A 26,429-nucleotide genomic window follows, 5' to 3' on the forward strand; every position below is an offset into this window, starting at 1 on the left:
AAAAGGATGATTTGACTTCTGATCGTGTGAAGAGCGTTTCATAGCATACTGGAAAGCTGTCTGGTTTTGTATCTGAAGGACTTGACAGCATGGTTGGCAACAGACGAATAACGGAAGGCTAATGAATAATGAAAAGCTGAGTGATTGAAATAGCAGAGCTGCAGGGAGAGAAGAGGGAAAGCTGGGAAGGAAAATGGAAAAAACAAATGGCACAGAAGTAAGGAATGACCAGTATTTTGATCAGTATCAGAGCATGTCTTCACATCAAAATTTAACCCAGTCATAACTTAAGCATTCTCCATCTGCCAACTCACAAGAGCTCTTAACTCATGCACCATGACGCATTTTGTACAAGTCACTCAGCTTGCCTTGAGGAAGGAGGGTAGGTTGGAATTTAAATATTTTTTTCAACTGCTAGGATGATGATTACTCTGCAGTAACCTTCTCGGTTCCCATTAATTGTCCAGTGCATTCCCAAATTCCTACCAGAGCGGGTGTCCATGGTATCTCAGTCTACTGCAAAAAACGGAGCAGAGCAATAGCATCGGAAGCTATCAGCTGTACCGAGAGACACTGCAACACTGAGTTTGTATTTACACTTCAGCGAAGACATCACTATTTTGGAAACAGGGATAACTCCATTTTCATGGTGCTCACACTTCAGGTCTCCAGCAGGGAGGAAGAGCCCTTACTCATTGCTAACCAGTCTCTCCAGATGGGATATGATCTCTAGGGCGACTGTGCTTTAAGAAAGATTCCTCTGCAAATGTAACAAGAATTACTGGTGAGAAGACTGAACTCCGGGTTATCAAAAGTGGGAAGACTATCTCCTGATGTTAAGAGAATGGGTCTCTAGCAGTTTGATAGTTATGATGTTTGTGTCTGGATACATGCGTTAACATGGAGGAAGCCAGCTACTATTAATTTTCTCACACACTGCCAGTTGTGGCTGAGCTTGGTGGTACAAGGCTTGCTCTTACACTTGTTTTCATGGTAAGAATTACGGAGTAGGGGTTGAGTTAGCACTATGTTTCCTGCTACACCTTTTCATGCCTCTTTTTTGCAATGCCAAATGGAAAAAGATCTACTTTCTCATGCTGATGTATGACTCTTCCTGAGCTTTGACATCACTGAAAAATGAATAATACTGTAAATACTATCCTTTTTTTTCTTTGCAGAATCTGTACCAAAACAGGTTCCTGGGCCTGGCAGCCATGGCATCTCCATCTAGGAACTCACAAAATCGGCGCCGGTGCAAAGAGCCTCTCAGATACAGCTATAACCCTGACCAGTTCCATAACATGGACATCAGGAACAATTCCCATGAGACGGTCACCATTCCTAGGTCTACCAGTGACACGGACCTTGTCACTTCAGACAGCCGGTCTACCCTGATGGTCAGCAGCTCCTACTATTCCATCGGGCATTCGCAGGACCTAGTGATATACTGGGATATAAAGGAGGAAGTGGATGCAGGGGACTGGATTGGCATGTATCTCATAGGTAAGTCCCCCTTACCCCTTCCCTTTTGGGTTTCTTGCTGCTTTTTTTTAGTTGTAAGCATTAGGGTAATATGGGCTAATGGTAATAATGAGCTGATATAGCTCCATTGAGTGTAGTCTTTAAGTGGGTTTATATATTACAAATTTTTTTTTCTGCTCCTGAATTGCTGGTTGCAGTCCTGGTGCTCACCTTTTCTTCAGCACAGATATGAGAAGGGCTTTCTGTTGACAGTTTCTTGAAATTTCAAGATACTTTATTTTAAAGCCATTTGGATTTTGGAAAAATACCTCCTGTGTAAAGACAGCAATAATATTTTCAGGGTTTCCTCTTGCGAGTCCCTGAGTAATCTGTGACAGATGAGAGGTTTTACAAGTCAAGAATATGAATAATTTAAAAACCTCATGAAGCAGAATGCCTTTTTCTGTATAGCCAAAGGATATTTTGATATGAACAATAATTAGACTGAGGCAATCTGGAGCTGTCCCAGAAAGTTTTTCCTTTTTTTTGGTGTGTTGGAAGCTGTATTCAGATATGTTACATTAGCATATTTTTGGCATCTCCATCTAGTAAATCCAGCCCCATGTGAGAGTGATAAGAAGTGGTTTCAATCCACTTTTACCTGATTGTTTCACTTCAGTATAAAATTAGCATTTTTTTAACCTGGTTTGGTTCCTGTGGAAATAGTCCTGCTGCCTAGGCTGAAGTCTGTGTTAACTCTTTGCCCTCTGGTAAGTTTTGAACATGGTGGATCAGTTTCAGACAAATTCCTGTATGGATTAGAGGTCTTAAAAATGTGAAGTTCTTAAATGTTTCCTGAAAACCAGTGGCTTGGTAAAGAAGACAGACTCAAATTGGTGCCCCCACAAAGGGAAGTGTTGGTAAAAAGTAGCCCTTACCTGTTTGGATAAGCGTGCCTAGCACTAAGCAGGTATTTTAGTTCCAGTAGCACTGTTTCATCTTGCCCAGATAGCAAACCAAAACCAGGTAAAGCACGTGATGTTGTGAGTTGGGCTTTTGGAGCAATCGTAGGGAGCTACGGTGTTACTTAAGTGCTTCAGTGGATAAAACCAGAAGGCTTGGCATCATGTGCTGAGGATGTTGGGAACACAGATGTTGGCAACGCAGGGGATGTGAGAAGGTACTGGATGGGAGGTCTGAGCATGTAGAGGAACCCTGGTGGCACAGTGTTAGGCATTGGAAAATGAGTTCAGGGTATTGGAGAAACTGTGAGAAGGGGAATGTGAGGGTGGCTATGTAGGACATGGAGGGAAAGGAGTGGGGATTACAGTAAGCCAGGCTGCAGTACTTGTTCCTGTGAGTAACCTCATAAAATACCCTGCTTTGAAAATAAAAGTAGGCTTCTGAAATTTAAAATACCTTAGAAAAAAACAGACTGGATTTAAAAACAGATGGTCTGAAAGCAGTCTAGTTTGGCCTTGACAGAATTACTTGTGTTTACAGTTAAGCTTGCAGTCGAGTGTTTTACTGGAGCAGATGAGAAGACACAGCAGCCCCCAGTACTAGGCACTAAGAAATACTCTAAGAGTATTCTGCAGTAGAGCAGGCAACTCATGAAGGACTGTATTGCTTCAGTAAAAAGAGGCAAAGCGTACCTCCTGGTAGTCTGGAGTCAACAGAAAGTGCGTGGAGCTGTTTCACATTGAATGAACTTGTCCAGCCAGGTTTCATAGCTCAGACATGGTATCAAGGGCTGTAAAGACATGTTCTAAATTTTTTTTGATAGCTAACCTGAATACATAGAGGTTTAACTGGGCAAAAGAAAAATCTACCCTGCTACTCCTGCTTAATTTACTGTATCAAACCGGATGTTGCTCCAGATGCCCCAGTAAATTACAAGTGCAAATTGTAAAGTGTATCCTTGCCCCTGCTGGCTGAATGCCTGGTGTTAATGGCAATAGTCAATGGCTCGTTCCAAGGAGCACCGCTGCCAAATGAAAAACGAATAGTGTGTCCAGGCCCCAAGAAATCAACAGTTGACCCTTGGTGTCTTTGAAGGTGTTTTGTCTCCAGCCTCTCAGGTTCCCAATCTAAATAACTGAGGAAATAGCACCCCTCATTCCTTTTTTTCTCTTCCCACTCCTCCCTTCCCAAAACCTAATGTAAGGTGAGCTTTGGTCTTTTGGTTCCCTTAAAGAAAGAACATGGGAGACTGCGAAGATCACTTAGTTTTTGGTGTTAGTTTGATGTGGAAAAAACTCAGAATCTAGGAAGGTAACTGGCACTATGGCTTATATCCACGTTAACAAAGGAGGAGGAACCAGTAGGAATGTGTCTGTAGAAGCAAACATCTGCTGAATGCATTTTGGGGGCTTGGCTTTAGAACAGTCTGTCTGGCAGACTGAATGCCCTTGAGTTGCTGTAGTGCATCTTTCAGTTTAGCTTCATCAGGACAGAATCGAGTTTGTGTGCCCAAAGATCACCACGCAGTCTGGTGGTGACAAAGTAGGGACAATTGCAAGGGTCATTACAAAAGCATGCTTCTGACCTGAAATAAAATGCTGATGCATCCTGTATTAAATGTTTGTGACCAATCCACAGGGGTGTGAGATCCAGACATCCCTAATGGCTTAGATTTGTGTATGCATTTGCACAGATTTTATGAGCCTGCAGTCCTGTTTAGAGAGGGAATGTTCCTGGCCTTGTGGGTATGACTTTCACAATGTAAACTGATATATGACTATGTTTTGAATTAGCAGCTGAACTGGAACAAGAGAACCAAAGAAACTATGAGCTTTTCCCAGTCTGCTCAATAGAGGATTAGTGTTGAAGCCTAGTATTACTACTTGCATGGCAATGCTGTTAACTATTGCGTTGCTGCTGGTCATTCTAGTGTTTGTCTTGAAGCCAGCTTGTGGATACAGCCCAATGCTTTTTGTGATTGTTTGGGTTGGTGAAATTTGAGCTGAAAGGTTTGAATGTAGCAATATTTAATATTGTGGTGAGTCATGAGAATAACAAGAAATTACTTGCATCCTTGGGGCATCAGGCAGTGCTGTGGATTTTCTTTTAAAACTCGGTGTGGGAGCGTTAGAGTTGGTATTTGGTTTTTGTCTTGTGGGAGCTCCTGGGTATCCCAGGTAGGGACTAACAAAAGATTTGGAACTGGTTATTAGAGTTAACTTTTGCTCATGGTCTCAGGAAATGGGCTAGGTAGCCAGTCCATCTCTTGTAAAACAGTGTAAAAAATGGTCATCATGTCTCATGGCAAAAAATAGTATTGAGTATATCCACCCTGTAGCTGTGTGAAAACATCCATATACACCTATGTGATTTTGATGAAGGGCCATAGAAAAACCCCTTAGTTGAAGGGAGAATAGTAAATGTTTACTCTGGTAAAATATAGATATTATTACTTCAGTGTATTTTAAGATATAAGCTATGGAAAGATGACAAAAAAAGGGAATTGGAAGAACAAGCCTTTCTGGGTGTTTAAGGCACACCGTGCCTTCAGGAGTAGGAATTATATTTCATTCCTAAAAAAAAACCTGCTAAGCTTGAACTCCAGAGATGTTCTAACTTCCCCTTGTATATACTATATATCAGCTCTGAGCTATGCAGAGGAACCTCTGAATTCTGTAACAACTCACTTGAGATATGCATTTGCCTTCCCTCAAGAGAACTATAGTATTATGAACATTAGAAGTCTTTCAGAAACATATCCACAATCAAAAATACACGTAAACACTCAAAGACTTCTCTGAGAAATTTGAACATGGCACAGTTCTGTTGCTATTTAAAAATCTCTGGAATTTGAGTTTTCTTTGCAGAAGAGCTATGTGTAAAGAAAATGCACATCGGGGGGGAAAAGTGAAACTAAAACAAACATGAATAATGAAGATAGCATGTTCTTTAAAAATATACACTCATTTAGTGGCTGCTGTGAGACAGATGGAATATTTGCAATTGTTTATCTCAAAGTTTCCTTTCTCTTATCTCATTTATTATTACTATTTGCTACAGTATGAAGCCTCTTAAACTAATATGGACTGCTGTCAGCTGCCTGTAGATCTGTCTTACAATTACTGCAGTAGCATTTTAGCTGCTACTAGATCTCACTTCTGTCATCACCTCCATGTCTGATGTACAGTAGCTAATGAGAAATGTTTAACCCAGACTTTTGAAAGAATTGTTTGCTCCAGTGTCTGTGCATGCTGATGGTGGGAATTTATCGGGGCTAACATTATACTCCCTCTTACCCATATGTAGTAGGCTTTTTTCTTTCAGCATTTCCATATGGGAAAGCAAAACATTATTAAAGGCTATTTATTAAAAGTTTCTTTATACACAAATCTTGTAGGGTCCAATTTCCTGTCCATATTTGGCTTTTGACTGAGTAGTTCCTCTCAAATTTATGTAAGTAGGAGTGTTTTGACCTAATTAGTGACTGAAGTTTAGCTTTAAAACAGCATGTTTTCCTGCTCTGTTTCAGCCTTTCATGTTATTTGTCTCCCTACAAGGCAATTCACTGTAATCTGACAAATCTAATTTTTAAAGCTATTAGTTAATAAACATTTAAACATTTGTATAAACACTTTTCAGGTTGCTTTTAGGCTTAGAGGGCCTTGTGTTGCTGTATTGCCCACTGAGGCAAGTGGAAAGATCTAAGTTTTTCCTGCTATCAGAGTTGGATCAGAACTTGTTTGTACAGCTATTTTACCAAACATCCAATGCATACAAGCAGAAAGTGTCACATGTTGCCAGCAGAGATGGAAAATGTTAGAAACAGTGATGGGCATATAAGGCTAGGAGTTGCAGGTTCCTGTGTTACAGCTCTAATCCCCGATTCAGGCTCTCTGTGCGTTTGGATGGTTGCTCCACCTCTCTACTTCAGCCATCTGTAAAACAGAGCTCTTCACAATGTGCCTGCTTAGAGTGAATTTTGTTGATGTTTGGGTTTGTTGTGTCCTGGGGTTACCCATCTTCCTAGTGCTTTTATGGGCTTTGGAAGAGAACCTTGCTCTGGTCTGAGGGCTTCTCCTCAGTCGGTCATCTTGTAGTTGGGTCTTTCGCCAGGCTGTGGCTGGTGGCTGTGGCTGGCTGTGATCACCTCAGCAAGTTAAGTTTTGTTCGACACCTGCAATTCTACTCTCTCTGTAAAACATCAACAGAAGTACCCAGTGGCCAGATGGCTTTCACTAAGCACAGCACTATTTATTTTGGGAACAAAAAGTGTCAGAGGAGCAAATCCGTCATGGAAAAAAACACACAATAGAAAGCCTGCACAAATGCTGAACAGAGGAAGGTATTGGGTATCGTAGACCTTGACAGATATATTAGTGCAGCGATATCAGTTCTTGTTCCAACCTGGCTTGCCTTCACCTGGCTGCTCTTGGATCCAGTTAGAGTGACTTCTCTATCAGGCCAAGTCACTTTTTGCCTTTCCCAGTTCTGTATCTGGTGGACTACCTCAGCCGGACGAAACCAGGATAAGCTGTTTCCAGACCCACCCAGCGTGACATGAACACAGTTAGCTTTTGCCTCTGTTTCATCCCTTTACAAGTAGATACAGTCAACACTTAAATGCAAGGGTCTCTAAATATTCCCAGCACGTACAGCTTCTGACCCATTCTCCCTTTCAGTGCTTCCAAGGTTCACCTCTGTCATTTGTGTGGTGGTAATGTTAGTAGCAATGCACCAAAAAGCTTCTGTAGAGGGGTTAGTGCAGTGGTGGTGTGCTATGGTCTCTTAGGGAAGTCATGGTAAAGAAGCCTGTCGGTTGCCGGTTCTTTTCCTTAAATATCTTCAGTATGTGGTAGAGGTGTTCGCTATGTACCAAAAGATTCCCATTTTCATTTAGTATTTCTCCACAAAATAACAGCTATGGTATTATGAGCCTCTTTCTAGGTGAACGGGTGCAAAAGTTTTTTTCCACTTCAGCTGTCATTCTGAATATCAGGAGGGGGAAATAATGCAGACAGGAGTACAGCAGCCTTATGCCTTCTCGATGATTTCCAGGGTCCTTATGCCCATGGATAAAACTGCCTCTGCTGTGCAAGGAGGGCCCGTATTGCTATATAGCCCAGACTGAAGCCAGTAATGATCACCCACTAAAGCATTTCTGAAGAAATCAGTCAGTGGAGGGATATTGGTGCACCAAAAGCCAGGTTTTGGTCTTAATCCTGCAAAAGAAGCATAATACATGCAGCATGTTCAGTCCATGGACTGGGTAGAATCAATCACGACACAAACAGCGGCCAGCACAAACAAAATTCTTGGCAGGGATAAGGCTTAAAGTAGAAAGTTTTGTTCTGTAGAGGTTGTCAAGCTAGCCATGTGGACTTTGAAGGTTCAGCATATGTTTTTCTTCTCTTAGTTTTTTTTAAACCAAACTAAATCATTCCCACTCCTTAGTGTTTATAATGCTTCAATATGCTGTTCATAACACTTTGAATATTCCCATGCTGCCCCTTCATAACTACTGTAACAACTTTGTATGCATTTAGCTTTTGTAATCTTTCTCATCCATTGATCTCTCCAGCCCTAAAGACATTTTTTCTTCACTGAAGATCTTCTGCTTTGTAATAAGCTTATAACTGAATACCATTTTCCAGATAAAAATCACTCCAGATTCTCGAGAGATTCTTTGCACCGTGGTGCTTCAGTGCATGCATCTGAGTTGTGTTTGGGGTTTTTTGCTGCTGTGTCAGATCAAATACCTGTCTAATTTATTGTCTGCTATTATGTCTTTCAACGTTGCTATAAGCCCATTTTTCAAATAGTGCAAATTATTTCCCTACTATTTAACGAACATTGTTAACCTGGACAAGTGTCATCCTTGTTCACATTTCAGGGTCCTTATGCCCATGGATAAAACTGCCTCTGCTGTGCAAGGAGGGCCCGTATTGCTATATAGCCCAGACTGAAGCCAGTAATGATCACCCACTAAAGCATTTCTGAAGAAATCAGTCAGTGGAGGGATATTGGTGCACCAAAAGCCAGGTTTTGGTCTTAATCCTGCAAAAGAAGCATAATACATGCAGCATGTTCAGTCCATGGACTGGGTAGAATCAATCACGACACAAACAGCGGCCAGCACAAACAAAATTCTTGGCAGGGATAAGGCTTAAAGTAGAAAGTTTTGTTCTGTAGAGGTTGTCAAGCTAGCCATGTGGACTTTGAAGGTTCAGCATATGTTTTTCTTCTCTTAGTTTTTTTTAAACCAAACTAAATCATTCCCACTCCTTAGTGTTTATAATGCTTCAATATGCTGTTCATAACACTTTGAATATTCCCATGCTGCCCCTTCATAACTACTGTAACAACTTTGTATGCATTTAGCTTTTGTAATCTTTCTCATCCATTGATCTCTCCAGCCCTAAAGACATTTTTTCTTCACTGAAGATCTTCTGCTTTGTAATAAGCTTATAACTGAATACCATTTTCCAGATAAAAATCACTCCAGATTCTCGAGAGATTCTTTGCACCGTGGTGCTTCAGTGCATGCATCTGAGTTGTGTTTGGGGTTTTTTGCTGCTGTGTCAGATCAAATACCTGTCTAATTTATTGTCTGCTATTATGTCTTTCAACGTTGCTATAAGCCCATTTTTCAAATAGTGCAAATTATTTCCCTACTATTTAATGAACATTGTTAACCTGGACAAGTGTCATCCTTGTTCACATTTCAGATCTTCCTATGTCCCTTTAAATCATGTCTTTATCCTGCCTTGGGCCTGCAGCATCTCTTATTTTAATATCTTCTAGCAAATTTCATGGGTGCACTGTTTTCTCCTAATCCTCATTTTCTAGATTGTGCTGTAATCAACGGGGACGCTTCCACTGACTGCAAGAACTTTGGAACTGTTGTTACATTAAAAACAAGCAAACAAAACTCTTCCATGTTGTACCTCACCACACACTGTGTATCTTCATTGTTTCAGTATGCACTGAGGCAGTCATGATCATCTTTATTTGGATTCTTCCCTCCCATCTTCAGTTCTGTGTGGTCGTTAATTGTGGAGAAGTTTGTGCAATGCATAGCTGAAGTATAGCTGTTGCTGTACTAAAATCCAAATGTGGTTCATCTGCTGCAGTGGTGAGAATAAATCTGGATGTGCAGGAGCTTTAAAGCAGAAGTCTGTAGCTGGGACAGGCGTAGCTGAAGTAGCAATGAAAGCTATGTGGATACTATCACACTTCTAAGTGTATGCAGAACCAAATGACACCAGTATTACTAGATAGATGCCCATCCCACTGCAACCTAATATCTGCTGTGGGTTTTTGAGCCCCCACAAGCTGTTATTGCTGAGCCCCAGCTCAGCTCTTCACTTTCCTCATTTTGTCTACCTTTTCAGCAGAAGATTTGTGGTTACTGGAAAGAAACAGATGAGTCATGGGTTGTGCTGGAGCACAGACCCCAAACACCTCAAGGATACCGTAGAAGAATAGGGCCCGCTGCCATCAGCTCTGCTTTTAGCCAGAGGCTCCATTGTTGCAGGGAAGGAGAGGGAAGTCCCTCAAGTGACAGAGCTCAGACTTTCAGTGTGATTAGCTCAAGTGCAAGAAGGGCAGAACAGTGAGGAAGGACTGAATCCACGGTTCATCCAGAGCCTTCCGAAAACCCATAGGCATATCAGCCCCAAGATTTAATAGTGTCTGTAATTGGCAGTCTTGTTTGCTTTTTTAATTGGTATTGGTGTAATGAAAGATCAGAATGATATCTCCCAACAGTAATTTGGAGGCTGCTGAAGTGGATAAAGGATAATGCCATATATGGCTCTGAAAGTAAGCTAGATGTTCAAAGGTAAAAGTGTTTTGCTGAAAGCTGTTAAGTCGTTGATTTTGGGAGTGGATGACAGGTGTCCTTTGGGTTTTATGTGTAATTCTTTCTGCTTCAGATTAGGTGGTTCAGGTTTTAAACCTACCATGCCTGCCTTTCTGTGTGTCTGAAGCAGTTTTACTTAGGACAGCATCTTCTGCCCTCAGTGACCAAGAACTGTTGCAACTTTGCCAACTTTATCCCTGTTTTATTACAGTTTATGCTTTTATCTCCTTAAAGTAAGGAGATAAAAGCATAAACTTTGGCCTTTCTCTTTGGTCTTTCTCTTGCCATGTCGTCCTCTTGCTATGTCTTCCTCTCACTGCTCTTCTCCACTTATTGTTCACATTTTCTTTGAGTGGGTAGGGGGTTAACTTTTGTGGGATTAAAATGGAACTGTTCATGTACTTGAAACAAAGCACATGCATAGCTCTTAAATCAAGGACTGAGCTTTCAGCACCAATGATAGATTAGGCCCTTGTTTTCCAGAGCTCTTCTCCCTAAGAAGCTATAGAAGGAGGGATGCTAACTGTAAATTGCAGTATATTTATTGCCTGCAGCAGAAATTGGCAAATGAATTAACAGTGAAGTTTCAATCCATATTAGAGCTGGATCTGTAGCTGCTGAAGTCAGTGGAAATGTTCCTGTTGACTCTTATAATGATAGCCATTATTTGTGATTTTTTTACTGTGGTATCTTTTTAAATAAGAAATTGGTATCTGCATCTTCTGCATACATTTCTCATTAATGATGACCACTTGTATTGTACAACCCTCTGGAAGCACGGTTTCCAAGGGCTAGGTTTTTCAGTGCTAAAGGGTTGCAAAAGGGAACACTGGCATGGCCTGATACAACTCACTACGAGCTGCACTTAAGAATTGTAGAGGCTGTTGTCATCGTTTTGTGTTCTTCAAGTGATAAATTCAGTGGTAAGAGGAAAAAAAATCAGAAATAGGAAGCTTATCCATGCTTACGCTTGTATTATCTTGCAAAATAATTTTATTTTATTGATATTCCATGCTTTACAATGTCCCTTTCCTGCAGCTTTCCATGCAAATTGCAAAACAGATCAACCAGAGCTCAGCTTCTTTGTACAGAAAATGATTTTTAAAAGCATTTTGCTAACTATCTTCATATGTCATTATAGCACAGACGTACATATTGGCCAAAAGCACTTAAATTTCAAGCTAAAGCAAATTTCTGCAGCTGAAGGCTGTAAGTCCTTCTGTAACTTGAGGAGTACAGCATTTCTTATTCATAAGGGATCAAGCCATGAAGTGTAGCTTCTATTTTTACGCCGTAATTGCATTAAGTTTATAGAAAGCAAGTGTTGTCATATGTAGTACTAAACCAAATTAGGGGTGGATAAGAGACTGGAACAGTGTACCAAGTTCAGGCGCATAACTGATGTTATTTTCTTGTCTCATGTTAATTATTTGCTTCTTTGAAGGTAGCCCAGGTTATTCTAAATCTTGTAGTTATTCTTGGAGAATGTGGAAAGATAGGCTGATCAACCAGCAAAATACTGTTTGAGAAAGGGGAGTAGGTTTTTCATTTCTGCCTCTTAAGTAAAACCAAACTGACCAAAAGGGTCAGTCAGCTATTTGTAATTTGAACTCCATTAGTCCTTCTGAGGAAGAGGTATCTGTTTGCTCCTCTGTGGGAATTTCAGGCAAGCTTTCAAATACCAAGGCCCTGTCTGTTTAGTGTAGGCTGCTCACAGCACTTGAAGTCCTCGTTACATTTCTTACAGATCTTTTTGACGGGTGGTCTTTATCAACATTTTCCCTAATTCCTCTGAAGAACAGTGTGCTTTTTGTCAATTGGTTACTGTCTTTCATCTGAAAGATATCTTTCTTTGGTAGCCATCATTCTTTATCTCTCTCTATATATAGTGCTTGTGAAGTATATTGGGATTGCTCAGTATGGAAGTGACTGCACAGAATATTTTTAGCAGTAAAAGGCTGTGCTTGGAGGTATCCGGTTCAGTGAGGACAAGCAGTCCATCAGAATTGCTGCTGGTTCCCGAAGCACTTGCTCATGTTTGCCTCTAGTGTGCCTTGGTCCTCTGGCTGTTGCTTAGGCCCCGGCTGCCTGGTGCCTGGTCATGCATCACCTTCTCCGTTTCCTCTAGGGACTGTGCGAGATGCGGGAGGTCTGACTGCTGCTGCTCCTGTCCCAGCACAGCTTTGCAGGTCTGCAGCCACCTTCCCTCTCGCCAGCGAGAGGCAGCCGGCACCTCTGTGCGTCCCAGAGGCAGGGGAGGTAGAGAGCAATGTCTGCTGGCTCCCTGTCTAGATGCCCTCACTGTCTTCGTCTTCAGCTCCAGGACCAGCTGATGATGTTCAAAGGGCAGCACATCCTGAATACTCCCTCATTTGATGCTTTCCTTAATTAGTTAGCTGTATACCATCCAGGGAAATGAAGCTGCAGATCTGAGAGTGATCGCAAAGTGTTTGCTTTTTGGTCAAGCGGGGCCAAACCCAGGCTATGCAGTGGATTGCCAGCTAAGCAGAGACCTAGTTTCAAGGTTAATCTCATTTCAAAAATAGAGGGAGGGAGATGCGTTACAATGTTTCATTGGAAAAATGTCGAAAGTCATTAGCTGCTGGCTGAAATATGTGAGCAGCATTAACTCTGCTCTTCGTTTTGCGTGGAGGTGAAATGAAGCATTTCACCATTTACCTTTGGGAATTAAGATGCAACGTGTTTTTAAGGTCAGTTCCTCTGTTATAGGGATTCTCAGTATAAATATGAAATAAAATGTTTTCCTTTGCACATACTTTCTTTTTAACATACCATATTGTCTGTTCACTTACATATGGCATGAATGTTGATAAATATATGTACATACACACACATATATGTAGTGCACTGAACAGCTGTGTATTCACATGCACAATTTTCCTTGTCAACGTGCTACATACATAATGTCCATGTTCAGGGAATAGCATGCCTGGAATAGCATCACCTGCCAACTAAAACAGGTCGATCAGGCATATTCATACATTCCAACCTCCTGACCAGTTTCAACTACTACTATTTTTAACTTGCTAGGGAATAGTTCTTTCTTATCTTTCACCTTACAAAAGTACATACCTTCAAAACCTGAAAGGGAAAGGCTTCCCTTTTGGACTTGCATGTATCTTTCTAGAGCTAAAATCTGTCTGGCTTAAAAATCCCAACTAACGTAAATTTCTACTGGACTAAAAATAAGTTTTATTTCTTTGGAAAGAGGGAAGTACCTAGCTTTTCAAAAGAGACAGGGCTTGTATCTGGCTGTAAGAAGGATTTACATACTGAATATCTAAATCATGACATTTGTAAATACGCTTAATTTACAAAAACGTTTTTATACTTAAAGGCTCTACTGCTTCTACTTGGGTTGACCTGCGTATTGCAGAGCTCCATAAACTCATACAAAAATATCTTTTCTACTGCCTGAGCCTGCATTTCATCAGTGGCCGCTGTCCATAAACTGTGTGTGCATGACTAGTTCCATATGTGTGTATCCCTTCCCCGATGTGCTTTGTGACTTGACCTTTTGCTCTGGACGCTGTCCTTCCCGCACACCCGTCTTGCCCCTGTGGCAGGAGGCAGTGTGCAGATGCTGCTCTGTGGGAGCAGCTTGTTCCAGCTTTCCCGTGGTCTCACCTGTTAGCTGTAACCATAGACGGGCTTGCTTATCCCTTCCCTTCTTCTACCTTGGATGTGCAAATGGAGAGTGGTCCTTTTTCTCAGCCTGGTTTTCCAGGCTTCCTGGACATGTCCAACAAAAAGGAGGAAAGGGCTTTCTGCAGTCATCCCCGCTGGCTCAGCTCTCAATAGGGATGTGATTTGGTTTGGGTATGGGCATATGTCGACATGTCTGTCAAATTAGAGAGATTGCATGATGCGAAGTTCATGCTGCCTTTGTTCCAGCTGTGGGAAGCGGGCAACAGATGATGCAGTGGAAGTGCTAGCTGGCCCCTGCAGATATTAGGTATGAACACAGCATTTTAAATCTGATTCTGGGATCTCTTGTGCCACTAAACTCTGTCTAAAATGTCTGCAATTTCTTAAGCAAGGCCATTGAGTCTAGCTCAGCTAAGCCTCCTTAAGCAAGCATCGTGTTTTATAAACAATATATCTTGAGGAACAGTAATTACCCATACATCTTAATAATGTGGCAAGCATTGGAGCATCTCCAGCAGCTTACAGAGACTAAATATGACAAATAAATGTCACGAGTGATGAAGCCAGAGAGCAACATGTCTTGAGCTGACGGATGCCCTCTGTCCCCTGTCAGGATGTGGGCTGGGCAGGGTTCCCAGCCTCCAGCTCAGTGCAATGTTTCAGTATATGCTCACTTTTAAGTATAAAGTGTTTTCCCTGCTGAAGCAAAAAGGACAGTTCATAGGTTTCAATCTCCTCATGTGTATGTGAGTGTTCCTACTTTCACCGAATGATGTGGGTAATTCTGGATAATCTGTATCAAGGATGGTCCTTTACTGTGAAGGTAGTCATTAGTAAGCCAAAGCTCTGAGGGCAACGGTGTATACTTGTCTGCCCTTTTCTTTTAAATGCCAAATTATATATATAAAAGACACAATCAGCTATAAAGTACAGAGGCAGAACAGAAATCATACCAGAGGATCTTTACGGTTGAAGGGTTACCACAGAGGTATACTATATGAATGTGCCAAAAGATTTCCACTTCAATACAGAGCATGAAACACAGCTAGTGAAATAATTACTGACAATTAGCAAGTCAGCAAAGGGAAAATGTATTGGTGATAGCGTTGCCATTTATAATTATCCATTGCAATCATTAATGACCTTTAAAAGGATTTCAGTTGTAAACCCCTCGAGAGTGGCACCAAAGCGTTTGGTGTTGGTAGCCCACTTACCTTCTTCCTTTGAGAGCACAACTATGTAAAACTGATGGGAAAACACTGGTGTCTGCTTGCTGCTTTATTCTTTCAGTGAAAGTGTAGTTTCCTTTGATTTAAAAGTCTATTTTAATGTTCATGTGTATATATATCTCTTAATAATACGTTAGTCTTTGAGTTTCTTGGCTTTGTCTGTTGGGCTGCCTCTTCTGCTCTGCAGTTGGTCATACCGTCAATCTGTCCTCAGGCACGGTGTCCCTTGTTGCATGGCATCATCTTCGTTTTCTCATTGACCTACATGATAACGAAGCGAGCACTTCGCAGTATTTACAATTGATGTATCTTAATCTCTGAGTGGTTCACGTTTTTCCTTAGCTTTTAGCGTGACTAATAACTAATGTAATTGTCTTCAAAACAGAGTCTCAGCACCCACCCAGGATTGTTTCTGTAGCAAGGCTGAGCTGGTTAAAGTGCATTTGTACAAATCTCTGTTAAAATTAAAACTGTCCTTATTGCTGAAAGAAAAAATCCAGGAGGTTGCTGGCTGGTCTCCGTGGGTAGAGATTATGGCCTCTTGCTTTGGCAGGGCATAGATGCGAAGTACATTTCATCCCCCTGAAGCCGGAGCAATGGGGCCATGGCCGGGCCCATCCTGGGTTGCTGCTTCAGCTGCCTGAGTTCGCAGCCATTTCGGGCTCCCACAGGCCACTGCCCGTGAGCCTCGCTCCTCTCTGACACACTGTGAAATGTCTCCATATGTCTATTTTATTTTTAGTGTGCTATTTGTATTTAGTGACAATCAAAGCTGTAAGTGCTGGCCTAGTATGGTGGCAATATGTGCACTTTTGTTTGCTGAAAGCCCAGCGTAAGCTAGTAAGTCAGTGAGTGTGGCCCTGAGTGTGGCCATGGTCTTGCTGGCTGGTTTTTAAGCTGTGGGATAAAAGAAGGTCAAGAACCAGGCCCTTGCCTGGAGGCTGGGATGTGTTTTCTTGCATCTACACCACGTAGGGCTTGCAGATTGGTCGGGAAAAGAGCTTGTTGAAGCAGTCTAAAATGAAACTTGGAAGCAAACTAAAAACTTATTCATGTGGACAACCAGAAGGCTACTTCCTCAGGCTCACTACCTTCCTGCCTTTTATTTACATGTAGCTCTGTGTGTGCAAGGCAGTTGCTTCCTCAGCCTTGGTTTTCAGCAACTTTTTAGAGGTTATTCATTTTTATAGGTTACTCCTTGACTTCTCTGAAGATCAGCTTGGTTGTCTGACAGCTGCTAGGTGTCTTGAAACACTGCGATGGGACAGCGTTTTGTTGTCAGTCATTTGATTTTGGAGGTCGAGAGCTGTGAAGGCACCCAGTGAGTGGGATTCTTCAAAAATAAATATCTTTTGCTGTACGCTGCAAGAAATAACTACATCTGTTGTGATACGAGTGAGTGCAGAACAGATACCTATGTGTAACTATTTTCTGTGGGGTTTTGTTAAGGGAAGAGTTGGTACAAAGGGGGGATAACTTTTTGCTACCATTCTCTATTACAGCTAGATAATTATGTTTAATTAGGTAGGGGTTCATCCATGCTAAGCTAGATGCTCTCATTTTTTGAGAATTTTGTAGGGATGTATTTTTTTAAAATTACATTTCAGGAAGAGCTGTGATTTTTAAGAAGAGCTGCACTTTTTAAAAATATAAATGAGTGGAAAAGCTCATTTCTCAACACGTGGTGCCAAGCTGTCTAGCAGCTCTGTATATTCTGTCGACACAAAGGTGTATTTTTAGCCTGACTCTCTGCTATGCATGTTGTCATAACAGGTGCTTGATGAGACCATTTTCTTTGTTTATAGATGAGGTCTTGTCCGAAAACTTTCTGGACTACAAGAACCGTGGCGTCAATGGCTCTCACCGTGGTCAGATTATCTGGAAGATTGATGCCAGCTCTTACTTTGTAGAGCGTAAGTATTTTTCCAATCCTCCTACAGTATAATTCACTCACTGCAGAAGGATAATTGAGCTGCTCAAGTTGTTCTTATGATGTTTTTATGCCCAGTATGTCCTTTAGGAAAGGCCAAAAATGTTACCAAAATCTTTGAATGTATTGAGAGGAACTGAAACACTTTGTGGAGTAGAAAACCACAGTTTCTGCAAGCAAATAAATCTTGTGGACATTGACTTATTTACATATTATTTTTTTATACAGTTATGAATAAGTGATTTAATCCATTTGTTATTTGGACTATATAATTAGTAATGAGCTGCATTAACTTTAATATTGTATTAAGGAAAAGAGGAACTCAGGGGCATAATCTCACTCCAGGAAGATTCACACTGACTTTTAATTGGAAAACTTCATGGTGCATCTGGCTTACACCAGATTCAGGTGGATTTGGAGGTAAAAAGGGTCAAGTTCTGATCATCATCTAGACCAATAAAAGTATAACAACATGTAGTTGCAGTAAGGTACACTGATTTAAAATTAATTGTTCCTCATCATTCATATGTTACCCAGGGCATCTGATGCAATGCAGTGTAACTCTTTTCCACCCCATTACCAATTAAAATACAGAAACACTGAATTTGCTTCTGCAAAGTACTATGTACCTTGCACAGCAATTTCACATTTCCAGGCTTGGCTGTCCCACATCCCTGACCAAAGTGAACCTGACCATTCAAGTCCTTCCTCTTTTCAAAGAGTTACTATGTGCTAGTGTAAATGGAATTCATGGTCATCTTTAGAGAACAGAAATAAGGTACTCAAAAAACTGGACTGAGATCTATAGCGAAACATCTATGGTGAAAGAGCTACATGTATCCTTAAGGAGGAGTTAAGTGTGAAGAAGCCTAGCATGCAACAATTTCTTTTTCAATTGTACTGAATGAGCCCAATGGTCTACCTTAGCCTGCTGGGCAAAATTCAGAAGTTTTGTAAAAGCATATATAAATTGCATGACAGTCAGGTATATTTGTTTAAGACTGTCTGAATTTGAGAGCAATCAAGTGAATCTTTGATATAACTAAATTCTAAAGGATTTGGAAAGGATGAGAGTTATACTTGATTAGATTAATCTATGACTTTGACCTTAAGTATCTGGTATCCGCAAGGATGCTATGTGCAGGCGTTTTACGTATACTCAGTCCTAGAAACAAGTTATCTCTTTTCAGTATGAAGTGTTGCTGATTGCCTGTAATTCCTAGTGTTGAGAATGTCGTTCTAAAGAATTAAGGGAGCTTCTGAAATGTCTACAGGACATACAGGATGCTTATATCCTGTTTTGAAAAATATATTTATGGAAAATTGTTTAATATATAAGAACATGAGTTTTAGTTATCCTGGTTCTGCGGCAGAAATACATTACAGGTTCTAAACTTTAAAGCAGACTAATTTGCAGCTGCTTCTTTGAGCTGTGGTTTCTAATCTGTGAGACTGATCGTGCTTTCTTTTAGCTGTTAGTGTGGGGCAGAGATCTAAAATCCCAGAAATGGGTTTTGAAGAGGCCTTAGTACCTTGGTTTATTGAGGAAGAGTGGAAGTGGGACTGGGCTGCTGGTAGCTTTCCTGCCTAATCCACAACAGAAAAGAAAGAGGTAATGTGAGAAATGCTTAGGGGAGAGCCTCTTCAGGTGGGCCATGTTTCATTTAAGGGCTCAACTGCACAATGATTTATGTCAGCTTATTAAGTTGCCCCCGTTAGCAGAGACATAGTAGCTGTTGTTAATTGATTGCATGTATGTTCTTCACTTGCCTACTGTAAGAAAATGCAACTTAGCATAACCATCCTTCACTGATGCTTAAAACTAAGTCGTACTACACTGTAGTTGGGCAGCCCGTGCTTCACAACTTGCTGCTTCTTGGTAATTTGTTATGCTGCTATCATTAGTTTGTGAATCTCAGTCCTGAGATTACGTACTAGTGCACTCATCAAGGACAAATCATTGCCCTGTCCAGAATTAAAATAGGAGAAAATGAAGTAGGCAGTAGTAAGTAACAGCACATGTGGATACTTAGAGCCACTTGACTATTGAAGTGGGAAGTTAAAGCAGTGAAAAATGTTATGTATGTGAATCTTATATATCTAAAAGAATATTTGAGTGTTCCTACTCATTGTTGAGACTTCTATATGAAAGTACACAGCTTTGTAGTTGATTAAATGTTACATTAAAAACTGCAGTGTCTGAAAACCTCATGTATTTTCTATCCAAAGAGGACAGTGTAAACCCCCTTCCTTCAGACTTTCATTTTTTTGGACAGAGATCACATCTTCCTTTTATGTTGCATAGCACACAACATGGTGACATTTGCAGGAATCTGAAAGATACTGGTCACCAAAATCAAACTCACCTAAGAAATCTATTTTCTTTTTCTTCCCATTCACTACAGACCTGAGAGAACCTGGAGGATAGGGCAAGGGTATGTTCAGTAGTAATGTGGTATAAGAATTGCCATGTTGGTCCAAAGTTAACCTGACCTGGTGTCCTGTCTCCAAAAATGGCCAATAGTTCAGACTTGAGGAGGGTATAAAGGTAAGCAAGTGTTAGTGAGTCTTCTAGCTGGAGTGTTCTTAGCTTCTGTTAATCTGTAGCTCAGGCACTTCCTGAGATGGTAGTTTTTATTTAGTGGTTGTCAAGGCATATAGTAGGTAGCTAAGATGCGGTAATTTATTTTCAAGGTATCTGTATTGTTTTTCTAAGCATTATGTTATACTTCCCTTAACTTGCTATTGATTGGAGTCTTGCTGATTATAGCATTAATTCTCTATAAAACAGAGTAGCTCACTTGCGAAGGCAGCCCTTAATTTCTGCTTTTGCTTTTCCTGTAACTATCTGTACCTTGGTATCTGTTCACCACATGAGTCAATATTGGTAATTTATCAACCACACAGTGCTTCAGAAAATGTTATGGTATGTGCTGCAGTGTTTGGCCCATCGTAGCTGGCAGGAGCCATGATAAAGGGGAAATCACAGTATAGTCAAATAAAGAATCAGCCTTACATAGAGAATTTAAAGTTCCCAAGAACTTAAGGCACTCCACGCAGACTAGTTTGGTTCCCGTTCTTGAAATGTATAAAAGTTTAACATTTTTGGTGGTGCTATTGTGTGAGGTAAAATAGGCTTATTATCAGGGCGACCATGGGGATCATCCTGTCCAACTTCAGAAGTCAAAGTTTTTCTTTTGCCAATGGTTAGACTTTAGGATTCCTCACGGGGGTGTTTTGTACTACATTTAAGGAAATTACCATTATGCTGTGATCAGCCAGCCACTTGACATAAAGAGCTTGAAGACATTTGTGAACTTTTTTTTAAAGAGCAATATGAGGGAACTTAAAATCAAAGGTATTAAAGATTGGCTGATTTGTAACAGTGAAATTCCCATTAATCTGAAAAAAGAAGTGTTAGGAATGAGGTCAAGTAAATAGCGGGTTATTACTCATTTTCTATATTTTGAATCTGGAGGCATATATAATGTGTTTGGGAGTATTTTGTTCAAAAGCCTTGATGTTCCCCATTTAGCTATCCTTTCTTTCCTGCACTTTTGAAAATTAACAAACAAATTAAATATGACACTAACTATGTAACCTGTAGTCGTCATAAAACCACTGTTTAGGTACTTAACAGAATACTGACATCTAATCACTGTAGACAGTAACTTGTATGCAATGATCTGGGACCTGGAATAGAAGTGAGTAAAGGCAAAAGTGGCTGGAAGTTACTTTCTTTGTGGTGGCAGGTTATCACAAGAGAAATCTTTTATTGCATGCAGTTGTAATGATAATTACTGGCAAAAACCATCAACCTGGAGGACCATACTAGACAGAAATTGTGCACATGCTGCCACTATGGGCAGAAGAAACTAACAATATTGTGAGAGATTTCTAGAAGTGCATCAGGAGCAGAGAACACAAAGGAAAGCATGGCAAGAAATTGAAACCATTTTTTAACTGCACTTTTTGTACTTTTATAAAACTGAAATTCTGCCATTTCAGATGCTTCTCTGTTTAAGCTATACTTTCACAGTATTCTCAGTGGATTACCCAGTCTGAGTCATTAAGGGTTACTTTTTCAGGTATATTTAAGATCTTACTAGGTTAAGAAGATGCTTTTTGTGTGGTAGGTCAATGACAATGCAAAATAGTTTTCTTTTTGGAACATGCTTCTATGTTTTGGGGGTATTTGGGCAAAATACGTAAATTTGCTGATAGCCTGGTTTAAGACCGTCTAGAGAGCCCTATAACTTTTCAAAACAGAGGTAATTTCTTAACATGTACCCATATGGCATTTTCAGATACCACAGATGTTTAAAGTTTGTGTTTGATTTAGTGATCTACTTTTTCACCTTGAACTAATATCTTTCCCAGAGGAGCCTGTGCCTTTCCACTTTGCATATCACAAACTTGCAACATAATGTTGCCAGACAGATATGTAATTGGTGTGAGCCAGAGAGGGAATTGCTTCCAAATTACAGCACGAATGCCAGCAGAACAGAACTCATCCTCCTATTAATACCCAGCGAACAAAAAGCCTTAACAGCTGCAGAGGCAATGTTGCAGTATGGCCAGTTTTGCATTTCTGCAGAAGTCTAGCAATTTGGGGTTTTATGACAGCCAGTGATAAACAGTAACCGTCCACTGTAACCATGAAATGGTTGGGGTTTGGGGAGAGGAAGGAGGGGAGGGGAAGAGAGGCTATGTACCAGTAGGGATATATACTTTGTGTTAAGGCTTGGAGGGCACTGCAGTGAAAGAACCAGCCTATAATGGGTTTTCCAGGAAAGTAAACGTGCTCTGCCTCACTGCAATTTCTGGCACACTGTTTTTTGGCTTATACAGCATAGAATCATTAAGGTTGGAAAAGACCTCTAAGATCATCAAGTCCAACCATCAAACCAACACCACCATGTCCACTAAATCATGTCCCTAAGCACTGCATCTACGCAAAGGGAGTGTGCAAGAGACCATTTCACTGAGGTGCGATGCCGCATTGTCCTGTAAGCACGGTATCAAACTAGCATATCCTTAAAATGATGAAAAGTTTTAATGCTATTCAGAATTGCACTCAAAATAGCCAAATACCTAGGACCCCTGTTAATCTACTGGCCTTTCTCTAGATTGTTTTACTACCTGGCAACTAAGAAAACCATTTCCAAGTGTAACCAGTCATCTGTGTGGCACTTTTATGTGGAAGCTTATACAGCAGTTGTTTGTTTAAATTTGTTGCTGTTGTTGCTGCTGCATTTTTACTAATAGCAGAGATGGATGATAGGCCTTGCAGAGAACAGAAATTATAGTTATTTATTCCTATTGGCTAGCAGGGAAATAATGGTAAAAAAACCCTGCAACTAAAGTCAGAGGTGTCAGAAATCCTGGTATGTCTGTAGGTAGAAGGCATATGTTCTAGGTCGTGGTCCGTATATACCATATGTGTGCGTTTAAAGAATATGTACAGCAATGTCCCCAAAACTGACAAACAATCAGCCCTTTTGTCTGGGGCGCTCTCTAGAAAATATATCTTTTGCATTGCTTTAGGAAGCCAATATAAAGGCCACTTTCAAAGTACGAATAACTGAAGGATGTTGTAGCTTCAAATGTTTCCAAACAAATGAGGCACAGTCATGTCAACAAAAGCTTTAACGAAGCTGGAGTATTTGCAAAGTTTTCCTTTTTCTGGACAGGCTGACAAGTCCAGCCCACTAAAATAATTTCCTGTCTCCATTTTCATCACCCCAATGTCTCTCAAATCACATGCGCTTCACTTTATGAAAAAGTGTATCAGGGAAGAAATTAGAGATAAGGCTGTTGAAGTCCATCCTGCTATACCTTTGAGCAAATTAGAATATGCTGCATGACTTTAACCTTCAGGAGTCCACAGATGGTAAAAACTGGAGCAACACAGAAGCATCTTCAACAGCATGAAGACTATTTAGCAGAATGGTTAAAGGTGTCAGAAAAAAACAGATATGAAGCAATAAGAGAGACTTGTGCCCCAAAATGTGCATCTACTGCTTGTTTCTCTCCCAAGGAAGACATACCATAGTTTTGAGGTTTTTTCTCTTCATCTTATTGCACATGTAGTAGTCTTAATTGATGCTGTTTGGTTACCTTCCACCCTACACACAATTTTTAAATTCCTCCTTTTCCTCAGCCTGGTACCCTTAGAGTAGTTTAATATTAATATTTGAGCCAGGCTTACCTTTGGAAAGAGGAGCACAGTCTGAGCCCTGATGAAGGCATTTCCCAGTTCAGGGCTGTTGAGGTTCCTCGAGAACCCTTTGCTTTGGATCCTTTGATCAGCCCTTTGATCTTCGCTGTTGTTGCATTTCCTGTTAGTTTTTCTCTTAGAAAGTCTTTTTGTGCCAGGATTGTAGGCAGCAACTTAAAAATGGAAGCATAGGTCAATCCACACAAGACATTAGACAGCTATTTCTCAGCTTCCTGTATGGTTGCACTGTGGTAGCTTAACTGAGAGACTTGTCTGCGAATCAGATTTTTCTGCCTTTCTCTCCCTTTCCATAACTTGTTTTGACACTTGTGGACATATTTTGTTTGTACTGTGGAGATGAGGGCTGTTTGTTTATTCATTCCCATGCAGGGAAGAAGATGCTTGTGTCTGCAGCATGTGTGCTTGGTGACACCATGCTGGGACAGCCTGGCTGGTCCCCATACTACCTGCTCTCTGCTTTTCACGGCAGCACTTAAAGAAATTACAAAATCTCTGCTTGTACAAAGCTGAGATTGAAGTGAGAGCTCTGATAGGTTGGTAATAGGAGTTTCAGAAAGTTCTCTCAAGGTGAACTGGAAAGCTTTAAATGAGAAATAATGCCTGATCTTAGGCATGCTGAAGTCAGAGTAAGTCTTTCTTCAGTAAGCTGTTGTTCCCAGTCACGGAGACCACAGCTCTTATATGGTCTCTTATCTCAACTACTTAACCTTAAACAAGCATAGACATTGTATCAATGCATCAGAGACTGGACATCATCTAATTCTCAAAGCAATGGTCAAGAAGCTGTGGTAACAGTTAACTGAAGTTTTAGTGCTAATTACACTGAGCCTTGGGGCATTTGGGACCTGTTTTGGATGCACAGATATATTCTTGTTTGTTAACGTTCAAATTTTTTATTAGTTTCTTTTTTATTACAGTAGTACCTAGTGTCTCCTGTGAAGAGTAGATCTTCTTTTCTATGTACTAAGATAGTTTATGTTCTAAAGAGCTAAGGCCAGATTTTTGAAGATCTAAGTTCAGTGCAAATGTTTGAGAGTTAGGCTTCAAAGCTGAGATAGGGAAGACATTAAAAGATGAGATGTGGAAACAGAGGCACAGAGTGAAGAAGTGACTTGCCAATGCATGGGTACAACTGCAGATAAGACTTCAGTTTCCATACTCCCTGTTTAGTGTCTCATCTGGTAATTTTAGGCCACCTCTAGTCTGCAATCTGAACTATTGGGAATTACTTAAAAATTGTACCCTGAAAATAAATGTGCCTTGCTGCATCGTATGCGCCTCTTCCTTTTGTTCTTTAAAGAACAGTTTCTGAAAGCTCTTCTGCTGGCAAGAGGGAAGAGGTTTGTGTAGGGCTGTTATGGCTTTATCAAGTTGGAATGGGCCTCAGAAAAGGTGGTAATGAAGGAACCAGGATTTTTCCTCTTTTCTGTTCCATTTTTTATTTTTAAGCCAGCTGTGGGCGTGCTGGATCTGCTTGCTGTTTTTTCCCCAGATGTTGTCAGGTCGAGGGACAGCAGTAACTTCCCTTGCAGTCTAACAGCCCGACTCTTGCCTGGCTGATCCTCTACCTAGGAAAGACAAAGATTTGTGGAGTCATCTCACTGGCTGAACATAAGACATGCAACTGGTTCCAGCCTTCTTGTTCCCCTGCAGCTAGGCTTGTCTCACGTGAGGAGACAGAAGGGCACTGCTGTGCCAGTGCTGCTGGGTGACCCTGTGTTCTGGACACACAGACCATAGAGTCAACCCCCAGCTTTACCTGGTGTCTTGTGTCCTAGAGTGGCAGAAGAGTGCAGCCTGATGAGGATGCCTGGCCCCTGGGTCCAGTGCAAGCTACTGCCAAGTGGTACCTGAGGCACCAGATATGCCTCCTGTTGTGAGATGCAACACTGTGATTTTTGTATCTCGGGAAGAAGATGCTTGACAAGGCGAGGGGGGGAGAAATCACAGCGTGTTCCTGTTATGTTCTCCTTCATTTATCACGTTTTCTTCATCCCCGTTACTGTTTTTTTTCTTGCACACATCTGCTCGGTCCCTAATTTGACTAATTCTCTGAACTTGGGAGATTTGGGAGGACACAGAAAATTGTGACTTTTTTGGGGGACGCTGGCCTTTTCAGGCCTGTTTGATCTTAAGGTAAGGGGAAAGTTGACAGAGTTCACTTTCCAAGCAGGAGCTTGTGGCTTAACACCCTTTACAAGAAAAAAGTAAGAACTGGAGAGCAGCCAGTAGTGCTGCCACTACCAGGAGGTTGAAAAGAGGCTATGTGGCCCTTATGGCAGTTCCTGCTTGAATTTCTCATCTAACCTAGTGTTTGACAAATGCATGAACAGATACCTATTGTTTTGCTGCTTTGAACTTTGGATGTTAGTATTCTGCTCAACGGGTGCTGAAGTCACATAATTTATTTTAATGGATCAGTATAACTTAGTCATAGAATCATAGAATAGTTTGTGTTGGAAGGGACCTCTACAGGTCATCTAGTCCAACCCCCCTGCCGTGGGCAGGGACATCTTCAACTAGATCAGATTGCTCAGAGCCCTGTCCAACCTGACCTTGAATGTTTCCAGGGATGGGGCATCCACCACCTCTCTGGGAAACCTGTTCCAGTGCTTCACCACCCTCAGCATGAAAAATTTCTTCCTTATAGTAATAATATCTAGTCTAAATCTACCCCCCTTTAGTTTAAAGCCATTCCCCCTTGTCCTGTTGCAACGGGCCCTCCTAAAAAGTTTGTCGCCATCTTTTTTATAGGCCCCCTTTAAGTACTGATAGGCTGCAATAAGGTCTCCCCGAAGCCTTCTCTTCTCCAGGCTGAACAACCCCCAACTCTCTCAGCCTTTCTTCATAGGAGAGGTGTTCCAGCCCCCTGATCATTTTCGTGGCCCTCTTCTGGACCTGTTCCAACAGGTCCATGTCTTTCTTGTGCTGAGGGCTCCAGAGCTGGATGCAGTACTCCAGGTGGGGTCTCACCAGAGCAAAGTAGAAGGACAGAATCACCTCCCTCGACCTGCTGCCCATGCTTCTTTTGATGCAGCCCAGGATACGATTGGCCTTCTGGGCTGTGAGCGCACA

The 26,429-nt window shown here is 41.1% G+C and overlaps 1 protein-coding gene across 1 annotated transcript in view; it reads left to right on the top strand.

Annotated features, from left to right (window-relative positions):
• The first annotated feature begins 1,214 nt into the window (after positions 1-1,214).
• Positions 1,215-26,429, top strand: part of HECW1 (HECT, C2 and WW domain containing E3 ubiquitin protein ligase 1) — a 184,280-nt gene continuing 159,065 nt past the window's right edge. Inside the window, 2 exon segments of the mRNA XM_009321541.1 lie at positions 1,215-1,503; positions 16,989-17,096. Of these exon segments, the coding sequence (XP_009319816.1) occupies positions 1,215-1,503; positions 16,989-17,096 (397 nt within the window).

Source organism: Pygoscelis adeliae, unplaced genomic scaffold (assembly GCF_000699105.1).
Source record: "Pygoscelis adeliae isolate BGI_AS28 unplaced genomic scaffold, ASM69910v1 Scaffold40, whole genome shotgun sequence".
Lineage (NCBI taxonomy): Eukaryota > Metazoa > Chordata > Aves > Sphenisciformes > Spheniscidae > Pygoscelis > Pygoscelis adeliae.